The 14,324-nt window shown below is 61.9% G+C and overlaps 1 protein-coding gene across 1 annotated transcript in view; it reads left to right on the forward strand.

Moving 5' to 3' along the window:
- Positions 1-14,324, forward strand: part of ADAMTS7 (ADAM metallopeptidase with thrombospondin type 1 motif 7) — a 39,184-nt gene that overhangs the window by 3,781 nt on the left and 21,079 nt on the right. Inside the window, exons 2-7 of the mRNA XM_002721600.6 lie at positions 4,786-5,141; positions 6,250-6,415; positions 7,152-7,348; positions 10,946-11,029; positions 12,272-12,396; positions 13,356-13,505. Of these exons, the coding sequence (XP_002721646.4) occupies positions 4,786-5,141; positions 6,250-6,415; positions 7,152-7,348; positions 10,946-11,029; positions 12,272-12,396; positions 13,356-13,505 (1,078 nt within the window). The remainder of the gene's footprint in view (positions 1-4,785; positions 5,142-6,249; positions 6,416-7,151; positions 7,349-10,945; positions 11,030-12,271; positions 12,397-13,355; positions 13,506-14,324) is intronic.

A 14,324-nucleotide genomic window follows, 5' to 3' on the forward strand; every position in this document is an offset into this window, starting at 1 on the left:
AGATTCCCCGGGCACACGCGTGCTTGTCTTGGGAATGGCAGTGTTGCCTGCGAGTGCGCTGGGAGGACTTCCGGGCTGGACTTCAGCTCCTCTGCAGGGGTGCCACGCCCTGGGCTCCCCTGGTAAACCCACTTCAAACAGAGCAGGCTAGCGTGGCCTGTTGTCCTTCTCCCTGTCATTCTCATCCGCTCCCCCCGGGCTCTGCTCGTGTGTTCTGGCCTGGATTCTCCAAGCCAGTGTGGAGCTCGGGGCTCAGGGTTGCGGCGACCCAGACGACACACTGTTAAGTGGCTGTGGCTTAACTAGAACCGGAACCTGCTCTACTTTGAAAGCCCCCGGCGTCCTTGACATTACGTTGTTTTAATTTTTTTAAAAGATTTATTTATTCGAAAGAGTTACAGGGAAGGGGGAGCCACAGAGACAGACAGGGCTTCCATCCACTGGTTCACTCCCCAGATGGCTGCTACGGCTGGAGCTGAGCCAATCTGAAGCCAGGAGCCAGGAGCTTCCTCCAGGTCTCCCACATGGGTGGGGGGGCCCAAGGACTTGGGCCATCTTCCACTGCTTTCCCAGGCCACAGCAGAGAGCTGGATCGGAAGAGGAGCAGCTAGGACTCGAACCAACACCCAGATATGGGATGTCCCCTGTGCCACACCAGCCCTGGGTCTTTCTGCCTTCAAAGTTCTTGGCACTGCCATCTGTTGTCCGTCTGCTCTCTGTCATTTCACAAAACTCAGCACCCGTGGCCGAGGCTAGCTCTGGCTGCCCGTCCCCCTGTTCGTCCTCCCCGCGCTCTATGGGTCAGCACGGTGCCGACTACCCGGATGCCCTCTGCCTCTCCACCCCAGTGTGGGCCCCGCAAGCGCACCTCCTTGTCCAAGCCTCATCGTCTCAGCCCGTGCCAGGGTGGGCGTCTCGGGAGCCGCGTGCTCGTCTCTCCGTGGGGAGGGCCGGATGGCGTCTTGCACGCTGTCTCTTGGGGGACCCTGCTGGACAGCTCCACGTCTGCCCGCTGGGACTTAGGCCGCCGCCGGTGGATGACGGGAGCGTTGGAGGAAAGCTGAACACGGAGATTTTTGTGCAAGATCTTGTGCTATTTTAGCCAGCGCTGCCGGCTGATCGAAATGTTTTCCGGACGAAACAAACAAACAAACAAGATCACCAAACTGAGCAAAACAAGCCCGCAGGCTGTGGCGGGGCCGGGGGGAGAAGTCCCAAATATCCTTTGTAGGGTGTCGGGGCAGGAAGTGTCTGTCCTTTCTCCAGGCTGGTGGCTTACCGCTGCCCAGTCCTGGGATGGCTCCCTCGGAACCTCCAGGACGGTTGAGAGAGTGACAGATAATACAGCCCCGGGGGCCGGAGCCCTGGGCGGCTGGGGTTTCTCAGGGCTCTGCTGTCCTGCGCAGGTTGGCCAAGGTCGCACCCCCCCCCCCCAGTGGGGGGATTTCCCAGCTCCCTTGAGGATGGCGGTTCCCAGGGCCCTGTTTCCCGGAGGTACTGATTCACTGAATCCCGGATGAGGCCTGGGAAGTTGTTTTTAAGAAACAGTTTTTTTTTTTTTAAACAATAGCTCTTCTTTATTTATTTTCATTTTATGTGTAAGGCAGAGAGAGAGAGAGAGCTCTCCCATCTGCTGATTCACTCCTGCAGCAGCTGGGGCTGGGCTGGGCGGAAGCCAGGAGCCTGGGACTCGGTCCAGATGTCCCATGTGGGTGGCAGGGTCCCAAGTATTTGAGCCATGATCACCCGTTTGCCTCCCAGGCTGCGCATTAGCAGGAAGCTGGATTGGATGTGGAGGAACCGGGACTCGAACCAGGAACTCCGGTATGGGATGCCGGCATCCCAAGTGGTGACTTAACCATTGCAACAAATGCCTGCCCCTTTAAGAAATTCTTATCCAGGCCTTCTGGGGGAAACCTGAGATTGGTGGGTTTCCTGGTTGTGCTCCTGAGAGCCTGGGCTCTGCAGAGAGGAGAACGAGACCCAGACCGGGGGTCCCAGGGCAGGGTCCCCCCTGCCCCCCAAGCAGCAGCAATGCCTGGACCTGTGTGTGTGTCCACGAGAGATTTCTTTGGAAGACTGAGTTTAACAGCTGGAGAAGTTAGAGAAAAGCTTGATAGAACCTGGCGCCTTCGCGTTATCAGTGGGGAAACTGAGGCCCAGCGAGGCGGGGACTGCCGAGAACATCGAGGGGTGTCCCTGAGGAGGCCGAGCCGTCGGGGGACACGGCCCCCGTCTCAGCTCTGCCATTCTTGCCCGCATGGCTTTTGGCCGTTCTGTCCACCTGCCTTCCTTTCCTTCAAGATTATTTTCATTTATTTATTTTAAAGGCAGAGTGGCAGAGAGAGAGAGAGAGAGAGAGACAGAGACGGAGACAGAGAGACGGATAGCTCTTCTTTCCACTGGTCCACTCCCCAAATGGCCACAAGAGCCCACTGTGGCCGAGCCAGGCCGAGCCAGGAACTCCAGCTGGGTCTTCCACGTGGGTGCAGGGGCCCAAGCACGTGGGCCATCTTCTGCTGCTTTCCCAGGCCATAGTGGAGCAGCCGGGACTCTAAGAAGCGCTCTGAGAAGGGCCCCAGTGTGGCAGGTGGTGGCTTCACCCTCCACGGCACAACGCAGCCCGTGGCCACCTGGGCAAGGGTCCTTTCGCTTCCTGCACAAGGCAGAAGTCTGCAGGTGGCCCGAGCTGGGGTCCACAAGGGACGCATGAATTTGGATAGGAAAACGCTACATCGACCATTTTCCTAACCTTGAAGTGAAATGTGACATTTTTCTTTCCTTATGACTATCATCAATATTCATAATTGATGATATTGGCACCAATAGCATTAGTAGCACCTGTGATTTTTTTCTTACCAATATAAAAAACATAAGACTTTAACTTTTAGTTATTTATTTGCTTTCTTTTTTTTTTGAAAGGCAGCGAAACAGAGAGAAAGATGGAGAGAGGTGTTCCATCCACTGGTTCGCTCCCCAAATGCCTGCAACAGCCAGGGTTGGGCCAGGCCAAAGCCAAGAGTCAGGAACTCAACCCAAGTCTCCCACATGGGTGGCAGGGACCCAAGTACCTGAGCCACCATCTGCTGCCTCGCAGGGTGCACATTCACAGGAAGTCGGGTGAGAAGTGGAGGAGGCAGGACTCGCTCTAGGGTGCTAGCATCCCAAGTCACAACCTAGCCGGCGTGCCAGACGCCTGCCCCAGGGATCCTGAAATGAAGTGCACACTCCTCACCGCTTCGACGTTGCTACGGTTGTTGGAGCAGGCATTTGGCTAAGCTGCCCACAGGGACGCCTACACCCCAGCAGAGTGCCTGGTTCCAGTCCTGGCTCCTCTGCTTCCAATCCAGCTCCCTGCTGATGCACGGCCAGGGAGGTGGCTGGTGAGGGCTCAAGCACTTGGGCCCCTGCTGCCCGTGTAGGAGATCGCGATAGTTCCAGACTCCTTGCTCCCCTCCTGCCAGCTGCTGCAGGCATCCAGGGGTGGGCGATCTCATTCCATCTGTCTCTCTCTTTCAAACAAAAAAGGAGAAAATGATGGATGACCTGAAAGTCACTGTGGTTGTTAACTTTGCCGTTGTTTAATGCATGAATAAAGGAACACATAATTCCAGATCCCACTTTCTGAATTAGTTGGATAGCTTTATTTCAATATACCCACTTCCCTTGGTGTTCCTGTGTCCTTTATGCATTTAAAGACATTTGAGGGGGCCGGTGCTGTGGCTCACTTAGTTAATCCTCCACCTGTGGCGCCAGCATCCCATATGAGCGCCGGGTTCTAGTCCAGGTGCCGGCACACCAGGTTCTAGTCCCCATTGGGGTGCCGGATTCTGTCCTGGTTGCTCCTCTTCCAGGCCAGCTCTCTGCTGTGGCCCGGGAGTGCAGTGGAGGATGGCCCAAGTGCTTGGGCCCTGCACCCCATGGGAGACCAGGAGAAGCACCTGGCTCCTGGCTTCTGATCAGTGCAGTGCGCTGGCCATAGTGCCCATTTGGGGGGTGAACCAAGAGAAGGAAGACCTTTCTCTCTGTCTCTCTCTCTCACTGTCTCACTCTGTCAAATAACAATAACAATAATAATAATAATAATAATAATAAAAAAAGACATTATTTGGGGCTAGAGTTGCGGCTCAGTGAGCTCCCACGTCGGAGCTGCTATCATCCCCATTCTACAGATTCGTCCAACAGCTCCTTACCGAGAGATGGCCAGATTCGCACACTTCTTCTGGCCCTTCCAAAACTCTCCCGCAAAGCAGACAAAGGCACTTGAGAGAAAAAAAACAGGCCCCTAGCAAAGTCATGGAAATGTTAAGTGATACCAGATGTTAGAGCACTATGGGGGAAAAGAAACAGGGGATCCAGAGGGGGAGTCCGGGAGTTCGGATTTCTAAAATACAGCGGTCAGGAGAGGCCTCGCCATGCAAGGCGTGTCTGTCTGGGCAGGGCTGTGAACGGGCTGAGGGGTTTAGCTACTAGCTACGGGAAAACCCAGGACACTGTTCCCGGTACAAGGGACAGCACTGTGCATCTTTTTAGAGTGATTCTATTTGTTCAGAAGGCAGAGCTATGGACAGAGAGAGCTCCTCCATCCACTGGGTCACTCCCCAAATGGCCTCATTGGCTAGGGCTGGGCCCCGGAAATCAGGAGATGGAATTCCATCTGGGCCTCCCACGTGGGGGGCAGGAGCTGAGGATTTTGATCCGTGCACTCTGACCCCGGCTGCCACCCAGGACCCGGGGTCTGGCCCGGACCTAACCAACCGCTGCTCCCCCGTCTTCTCCCTGCAGGGCCCACAGCAGAGGGCCGGGAGGCGCTGGACATCGTGCACCCGGTGCGTGTGGACGCGGGGGGCTCCTTCCTGTCCTACGAGCTGTGGCCGCGTGCGCTGCGCAAGCGAGACGTGTCCGGGCGCCGAGCCGCGCCCGCCTTCTACGAGCTGCAGTACCGCGGGCGTGAGCTGCGCTTCAACCTGACCGCCAACGCGCACCTGCTGGCGCCCGGCTTCGTGAGCGAGACGCGGCGGCGCGGGGGCCTGCGGCGCGCGCACATCCGCGCCCACGCCCCCGCCTGCCACCTGCTGGGCGAGGTGCAGGACCCGGAGCTGGAGGGCGGCCTGGCGGCCATCAGCGCCTGCGACGGCTTGGTGGGTGCCACGGGGTTTGCTCGCGTGTGCGGCAGTACGTGGGGTCTGCCCCCAGCCTTGCCACTCTCTCACCTGGTGGCCTTGGCCGTGCACCCTCTCTAGATATCCACCCCCATAGCATGGGGGTCAGAACTCAGGCCTCTTTCCCTGGGGGCCTGGATCTCAAATTCAGATCTGTGGTTTTGTTTTTTCAATCCGAGAGATGAGCAAAGCTCCCATCTGCTGGTCCACTGCCCAGGTCCCTGAAATGGCCCGACTGGACTGGCTCAAAGCTGGGTGCTGGGGAAGCAAGCCCGGTCTCCCACGTGGGTGGGTGGCATAGCCTTGAGCTGTCTCTGACGCCTCCCAGGGTGTGCGTTAGCAGGAAATGGAGACTGGGACTTGGAGCGGGGACTTGAACCCAGGTCCTGGGATGTGGGACGCGGGAGTCCCTAGGCCAAGCGCCCACCCTGACACAGGGTGGGCCTGGGATCGGCCCCGCACTTGCACTCCTGGTAATGCAGTGTCAGAAGAAGGGCCCCCTCTTCCTGTGGGGGGCAGTCCTGACGGCTCTGCCCCCCGTGCCCTCCATCCGTCCTGCAGGGCTTGGTGGGGCCCTCTCAGCCACCCACCATGCCTGGGGGACCCCAGCCAGTTGTGGCATGGGGCTGATGGATGACAGGGTGGCCACAGCGCCAGCTGTAGGACACTGGGAGGGCCTGTGCCCGTCCCCTGACATATGGCTCCCTCGCTGAGCCCATGCGGCAGCTGCAGCTAAGGGGAGTGTTCCCTCTGACAGGTAAGGGCCCAGAGGGGACTTGCCCACGGGCCGCTGGTCACTTAGCTGGTGGCAGTGTACAGAGAGGATGGGTCTATCCTGGGGGCCTGACGTGGACGGCCCTACTCAGGGCAGCTGCCAGCCCGACAGATGGGGGCGGAGATCCATTTGCTTGATCTCTTGGGGGTGGGAGGGTGGAGCAGCATCCAGGGGGTGTGGCCTCTGGGCTCCCTTTGAAGCCTCTGGGCGGCGGGCGGGTGCAGAGTGAGTGAGCGAGGGCCCTGGCGGGGGGCTGCTGGGGGGGTGGGAGGAGCAGCACATGTGTGTGACCTGGCGCCCCCCCCCCCACAGCAAGGTGTGTTCCAGCTCTCCCAGGAGGACTACTTCATCGAGCCGCTGCAGGGGGCTCCCGCCCGGCCCGGCCGTGCCCAGCCCCACGTGGTGTACAAGCGCCAAGCCCCCAAGAAGCGGGCCGCGCCCGGGGACTCCAGGACCCCAGGCACCTGTGGGGTGCAAGGTAGGTTCCTCTGCTGTCAGCTCCGGGGTCGGGGATGCGACTGGGACTAGGAAGAGACTTCTAGAAGGGTCTCTGCTGTCCATACCCAGCTTCTCCTGGCCCTGAGGGACACACACAGACGCATGCCCACAGCCCCTGCCCCGGGGTGCCCTGCAGCCTGCGGCCTCTGCTTGGGAAGCCTGCCCTGCTCGTCCCTTTGGCTCACCCCCCCGCTCGCACCTCCCTCACCTCCCAGAATAACTGAGCAGCGGCTGTGGACCAAGGGCGCCTTGCCCGGTGCCCCCTGTGCAGAGCGGCCGCAGCCGGTCCATGTGCGGGCTGCCCATGGTGGGCTGCCCTGCTGCCCCCCAGCTGGGGCACCCGATCCACAGAAGCGGACCTCCAGGCCTCCGTTTCCCCAGCTGTGTACATGTGCTTCCTCTTCTGATCTGGGGGCAGTGGAGCCCAGGGGCGGAGGAGCCCCCTGGAGTCGCCATGCTGGGTCTTGCCGGCCTGCCCAGGCTGCTCTTTCTGCCTGTTCCTGATCAGAGTGTCCCAGGATCAGAGAAGGCGAGTGACCAGGCCATGGTCACACAGCCCAGCTCTGGGGCAGAGCCAGGAAGGGAATCTGGGTCTCTTGTCTGGGGTCCTAGGGCTGTTCCCTCTGCCCTAAGAGCCCACTGAAGAGGGTCCTGGAGCTGGGTGCCCTGGGCCAGTCTGCCTGTGGCTAACCCCATCCCCGACGCGGGGCCCGCAGTGTCCCCGGAGCTGGAGCCTCGGCGGGAGCGCTGGGAGCTGCGGCAGCAGTGGCGGCGGCAGCGGCCGAGGCGGCTGTACCAGCGCTCGGTCAGCAAAGAGAAGTGGGTGGAGACTCTGGTGGTGGCCGACGCCAAGATGGTGGAGTACCATGGGCAGCCACACGTGGAGCGCTACGTACTGACCATCATGAACATGGTGAGGTGTGGCGGGGGGCGCGGGCCCAGGGCCAGACCCCATCCCGGCAGGGTCTCCAAGCTCCGGAGTCCGGGAGGGGTGGAGGGCGGGGCAGCCTGGGCAGGGGGCTGCTGTGGGGACACTGCCTCACTGGCTCAACTGGTGTTTGGGAGCGGGAGGGGGCCGGAAGGCAGCCGTGACCCTGTGTCTGTCTGGGGAGACCCTCCGAGGGCTGCCTCGTCTGTGTCGGCACCTGTGCCCCCACCAGGACGTCAGCACGCCTTGGCGCTCTCGGGCTCTGCTCGGTGCACCCTAGCGGGTGACACGGGGCGAGTCATTTGGTCTGAGCCCCACTTGCTCACGTGGGTTGGGCTGATGGGCGCACCTTGCAGGGCTGGCAAACCATTCCAGGTGACAGGTGAGAGGGGGAGTGGCTTGCCCAGGTCACACAAGGAGGCAGGGCCTGGCCGAGTGGGAGCCCAGGTGTCCTGAGCCTCCCTCGGAGGCCACTGTGGCTGATCGGGACAGGCAAGTCCCAAGTGCTGACCACAGAGCCAGGCCACCCCTCCCTGCTGCAGGCCCGGCCGTGCAGGTGCAAGGCCAGGAGCTTGGCAGGAGCTGCCCAAGGTTAACTGGGCTCGTCTTGCGCCATCTCTTCTGAGCGTCTTGGGCAGCCCTGCAGGCGCCCGCACGGCTCCCCTGGGTGGCAGGCATTGGGCAAAGGCCTGGCCTTGTCCAGGCATTCACTCTGCGAGCACCTGCCTGATGAGCCCGGGCTTTTCCTGCCTGACAGCCAGGGCTCGGTGGGGACACCTGTGGGCCTGCCAGGCCTGCACACGCTGGGGAGCTCACAGGAGCCCGAGAGCCAGCCTCTGAGGAGGGCTGCACTGGATCCTAATGCCCCGGTGGCTTAGGGCAGGGGCCTTGTGAATGCTGCCACCTGCCCGTGTGCCACCCCCGCCTATTTATTTTCATGTATCCCATTTATTTGAAGGGCAGAGAGAAGGGAGAGAGAGGGGGGAGAGAGGGGGGAGAGAGAGAAAGAGAGAGAGAGATCGCCCCATCACTGGTTAATTCCCCAAATGCCCACAATGACGGGAGCTGGAAATCCAGTCTGGGTCTCCCACGTGAGTGGCAGGAACCCAAGGACGTGAGCCGTCACAGCTGCCTCCCAGGGTGTGCGTTAGCAGGGAGCTGGGGTCAGGAGCTGGAGGCAAGCATGAGACCGAGGTACCGGGATGCGGGCCATCAGGGTCCTAACCACGTCTTAACTGCTGGGCCAGACACCCGCCCCGGGGGCCGTGGTTTTGAACTCCAAGCAGTGTAGTTTTTTTGTTTGTTTTTGTTTTTACCTCTGCTGGGCTCCAGCAGCTCCTCCTCCTCCTCCTCCAACTCCTCCCTCTCCCTCTCCTTTTCCCTCCCCTCCTCTCCTCCCTCCCTCTCCCCCTGTTGTTTTTATTTATTTGGGAGGCAGAGAGATAGAAACAGGCTGAAATCTCCTGTCGGCTGGGTCACTCCCCAAATGCCTGCAACAGCTGGGGCTGGGCCAGGCCAAAGCTGGGTGCTGGAAGCCCCCCCTCGTGTGAGTTTCGGGGACCCCAGTCCCCAAGCTCCCAGTGCTGCCTCCCAGGGTATGCGTTAGCAGGGAGCTGGGATCAGGATCGGAGCTGGAACGTCAGCCCCGGCACTCAGATGTGGGAAGTGAGCGTCCCGAGTGTAGCATCTTAGCCTCTGCTCCAAACACCTGTCCCCACCCCCTTCTGTCGCTGAGAGGGCCAAGGCTTCGAGAGGCGAGGGGCCGACTCAGGGTCACACGGCTAAGCGGCAGAGCTGGGACTGCAGCGGCCCTCTCTCTGTGCCTTCAGCCTGTCCCCGGGGAGGGGCAGCTGGGTAGCTGTGGTGGCCAGCAGGACACGGTCAGAGGGCAGAGCTGGCGGGAACCTGCCCCCCACCCCATGGAGCAGGTGTTTGTGGAGTGCCGGTTCTGCACCTAAAGCCAGGTGACAGATGCAGAACACGACTCTGTACCCGGGACACTCTGTGCCCTTGTAGACTACCCAAGAATCTTCTAAGATACCGGTCCAGAGGAGGCTAATATGGGTTCTGTGTGGGGGCGGTGCTGTAGCGTAGCGGTTAAACTGCTACCAGTGACACTGGCATCCCATGTGGCCACAGATTCAAGTCCCCGCTGCTCCACTTCCAATCCAGCTCCCTGCTAATGCACCTGGGAGAACAGTGGAAGATGGCCCAAGGGCTTGGGCCCCTGCACCCATGTGGGAGACCCGGATGGAGTTCCAGGCTCCTGACTTTGGCTTGGCCCAGCCTCAGCCATTGCAGCCATTTGGGGAGTGAACTAGTGGATGGAAGACATCTCTCTCTCTCTGTCTCTCCCCCTCTGTAACTCTGCCTTTCAAATACTAAAGTAAATCTAAAACATTTTGTAAGAAAAAGGGCTACTGTTGGCTAAGTTTGGATGTATGAGGTTAAGAAAAGTGAAAGACTTCTTTTTTAAGGATTTTATTTATGTATTTGAAGGCGGAGTTACAGACAAAGGGGGAGAGAGAGAGAGAGAGAGAGAGAGAGAGAGAGGTCCTCCATCCACTGGTTCACTCCCCAAATGGCCACAACTGGCACTGGGCCTATCCAGGAGCCAGGAGTTTCTTTCAGGTCTCCCATGTGGGTGCAGGGCCCCAAGCACCTGGGCCATCTTCTACTGCTCTCCCAGGCCACAGCAGAGAGCTGGATCAGAAAAGGAGCAGCCGGGGCCGGCGCCGTGGCTCACTAGGCTAATCCTCCGCCTTGCGGCGCCGGCACACCGGGTTCTAGTCCCGGTCGGGGCGCCGGATTCTGTCCCAGTTGCCCCTCTTCCAGGCCAGCTCTCTGCTGTGGCCAGGGAGTGCAGGGGAGGATGGCCCAGGTGCTTGGGCCCTGCACCCCATGGGAGACCAGGAAAAGCACCTGGCTCCTGGCTCCTGCCGTAGGATCAGCGCGGTGCGCCGGCTGCGGCGGCCATTGGAGGGTGAACCAACGGCAAAGGAAGACCTTTCTCTCTGTCGCTCTCTCTCACTGTCCACTCTGCCTGTCAAAAAAAAAAAAAAAAAAAAAAAAAAGAAAGAAAAGAAAAGGAGCAGCCGGGACTAGAACCGGTGGCCATGTGGGATGCCAGCGCTTCAGGCCAGGGCTTTAATCTGCTGCACCACAGCGCCGCCCCCCTGACCTCTTCTTATTCTAAGGAGGCACGCTCTCCCTGGACTCCTGCCTCGTCGGAAGGCTGGCCCTTGCATCCCTGGGGCAGGAGGGGGCTGCAGGGCCCTCCCAGCGAGGCCGCTGAGATGGGCCAAAAAGCCAGCGTTTGGAGGTTGCAGCTGCTGTTGGCTCCGGACAGGTGCCTGGGCAGGCCCTGTTGTCCGGCCTGCCTGGGGTCTGCCGTCGGAGTTGGGGCCGTGTGTGTGCATGCACGCGTGCATGTGGGGGGGGCACTGACACCGTGGTGTGTGTGCACCACAGTCACGTGTGCACAAGTGTGAGCGCGGGCATGTGCATGACCCCCCCACCCCTGGGGTAGGGGAGGAGGTGGGCGCTGGATGCCCACGGTCTCGGTGCTGGTTGCTCGGGCAGGTGGCCGGCCTGTTTCATGACCCCAGCATCGGGAACCCCATCCACATCACCATCGTGCGCCTGGTGCTGCTGGAAGACGAGGAGGTGAGAGGGGACGAGGAGGCGAGGGGGGACGAGGAGGCGAGAGGGGACCAGGAGGTGAGGGGGGACCAGGAGGTGAGAGGGGACGAGGAGGTGAGAGGGGACCAGGAGGCGAGAGGGGACCAGGAGGCGAGAGGGGACCAGGAGGTGAGGGGGGACCAGGAGGCGAGAGGGGACCAGGAGGTGAGAGGGGACCAGGAGGTGACGGGGGACGAGGAGGCGAGAGGGGACGAGGAGGCGAGAGGGGACGAGGAGGTGAGAGGGGACCAGGAGGTGAGGGGGGACGAGGAGGTGAGGGGGGACGAGGAGGTGAGGGGGGGATGAGGAGGCGAGAGGAGGAGATGAGGGGAGACCAGGAGGTGAGAGGGGACCAGGAGGTGAGAAGGGACGAGGAGGTGAGGGGGGACGAGGAGGTGAGGGGGGACCAGGAGGTGAGAGGGGACCAGGAGGCGAGAGGGGACCAGGAGGTGAGGGGGGACGAGGAGGTGAGGGGGGGATGAGGAGGTGAGGGGGGGATGAGGAGGCGAGAGGAGGAGATGAGGGGAGACCAGGAGGTGAGAGGGGACCAGGAGGTGAGAAGGGATGAGGAGGTGAGGGGGGATGAGGAGGTGAGGGGGGACCAGGAGGTGAGAGGGGACCAGGAGGCGAGAGGGGACCAGGAGGTGAGGGGGGATGAGGAGGTGAGGGGGGACGAGGAGGTGAGGGGGGGATGAGGAGGCGAGAGGAGGAGATGAGGGGAGACCAGGAGGTGAGAGGGGACCAGGAGGTGAGAAGGAACGAGGAGGTGAGGGGGGACGAGGAGGTGAGGGGGGACGAGGAGGTGAGGGGGGGATGAGGAGGCGAGAGGAGGAGATGAGGGGAGACCAGGAGGTGAGAGGGGACCAGGAGGTGAGAAGGGACGAGGAGGTGAGGGGGGACGAGGAGGTGAGGGGGGACGAGGAGGTGAGGGAGGACGAAGAGGTGAGGGGACGAGGAGGCGAGGGTGGACAGGGAGGCGAGGGGTTACGAGAAGGTGAGAGGGGACAAGGAGGCGAGAGGAGATGAAGCCCCTCCTGCCCCCGCCCTGCCCTGTCCTAAGCTGCTGTGTGCAGGGGCAAGGCAGAGGCCTGACCCCTCCCAGGTCTCAGCCTCGCCCCCCAGGAGGAGCCTGCAGGGGGCCCGCAGGCTGGAGGCTGCCCCCGCCTTCCTCCTGCTGCACGGGGGCCGGCCCTCTCCGCCTCGAGCAGACACTGTCTCCACCCCCAGGACGACCTGAAGATCACGCACCACGCAGACCACACCCTGCGGAGCTTCTGCAAGTGGCAGAAAAGCATCAACATGAAGGGGGACACACACCCCCTGCACCACGACGCCGCCATCCTGCTCACCAGGTACCGCCCGCTGTGGAGCCCGCTGGTTTGCTTTAAAGATGTGGTTTGTTTTGTTTATTTGAAAAAGAGAGAGAGAGAGAGAGAGAATGAGCGCACACTTCCATGGGCTGGTTCACGCCCCAGATGGCCACCACAGCCAGGGCTGGGCCAGGCTGAAGCTGGGAGCCAGGAGCTTCATCCGGGTGTCCCACGTGGGTGGCAGGGGCCCGAGGACTTGAGCCATTCCCTGCGTGGCTCTGCGCCCGTGGGCTGAAGGCTTTGTGCCCCCGATGTGTCCGAGGGGATCTCTATAAGTGTGCAGAAATGCCTGTGAGAAAATAACACGAACGTTGCAGGATTATTTTGCACCAAAATAACTACATTTTAATTCCACTTTTGCGTGAACTTCTGAAAGTCCGCTGGTGATCACAGCCACCTTGCTCCCTCTGCCCCTCCCCTCAGAGGCAGATTTATTATTTGATGATTTTATGTATTTGGGTAAGAGAGGCAGTCCGGCAGAGCTCTCGTCTGCTGGACCACTCTTCCAAATGACCACGATGGCTTGGGGGAGCCAGGAATGCAATCCAGGTCTCCCAGATCGGTGGTCGGAACCCAGTCACTTGAGTCATCGCCGCTGCCTGCCGGGGTGTCCATTAGCAGGAAGCTGGAGTCCGGAGCAGGAGCTGGGCATGGGATCCAGGCGCTCCGCTCTGGGCGTCTTGACGGGAATCCTCACGCCTGGTGGAGTCATTTTTGCTCTGCTAGGCTCCGGCTGCAGCCTGGCTGAGGTGGTACCAAACCTATTGTGAGCGCAGGTGCACTCCGCGGCCCAGCTGTCTGAGCATGAGTCGGGGTCCTGCGCTGGGCCGCTGTGGATCCGTGGGAGGGGCGTCCGTCCGCGAGCAGGGACCACCCACCCCAGCCTCCTTGGCGCCGGGCAGGCCGGGTCCACCTAAGGCCGCCTCTCTCTGCCCCTGCAGGAAGGACCTCTGTGCGGCCATGAACCGGCCCTGCGAGACCCTGGGCCTGGCCCACGTGGCGGGGATGTGCCAGCCGCACCGCAGCTGCAACGTGAACGAGGACACGGGCCTGCCGCTGGCCTTCACCGTGGCGCATGAGCTCGGGCACAGGTACCACGGCCGCCCTCGCCGCCCCAGCGGGCCCAGCCTCCTCCTCCCGCCCTGGGCACAAGGGCCCCAAAACCCCGGGCACGGGGGGCTGCCTGCGGAGGGAGCTCCCGCTGACTCGGACTGGCCACACGCTACCCCCCAGCGCAGTCCCGGCCACAGGCAGCCCTGCGAGCTGCCCTCACCTCCGCGCTGCCCACCCCCTGCTGTCCCCGCCCCCGCGCTGTCCCCGCCTCCTCCCTGTCCACGCCCCCGCGCTGTCCCTGCCTCTGCACTGATCCCGCCCCCCAGCTTTCCCCTCCTCCGCTCTGTCCCTGCCTCCGCACTGATCCCGCCCCCCAGCTGTCCCCTCCTCCGCTCTGTCCCCGCCCCGCGCTGTCCCCGCCCCCCAGCTGTCCCCGCCCCTGTGCTGTCCCCGCCTCTGCGCTGTCCCCGCCTCTGCACTGATCCCGCCCCCAGCTTTCCCCGCCCCCGCTCTGTCCCTGCCTCCGCACTGATCCCGACCCCCAGCTGTCTCCGCCTGCTAGCTTTCCCCGCCCCCGCGCTGTCCCCGCCCCCGCGCTGTCCCCGCCTCTGCGCTGTCCCCGCCCCCGCCCCCGCCCCCACGCTCCTGGGTGCTTCCCTGTTAGACCAGGTGAGGCTCCTGCTTGGGTCCCAGGAGCTCGGCCAGGAGGGGACGGCTGGGAAGTCGTTGTCGGGCTCGGGCTGTCCCCGCCGCCGCCCTTCGTAGTTGCTCCCTTCCTGCTTGCTCTGTGACCCTCGGCAGGCGCGCTGCTGTCTCTGGGCCTCGGGTTCGGTGCTGGCCAGGGCTCCCCCAGCTGA

This window comes from Oryctolagus cuniculus, chromosome 12 (genome assembly GCF_051225735.1).
Source record: "Oryctolagus cuniculus isolate XC-2025 breed Fujian yellow rabbit chromosome 12, ASM5122573v1, whole genome shotgun sequence".
NCBI classification, from domain to species: domain Eukaryota; kingdom Metazoa; phylum Chordata; class Mammalia; order Lagomorpha; family Leporidae; genus Oryctolagus; species Oryctolagus cuniculus.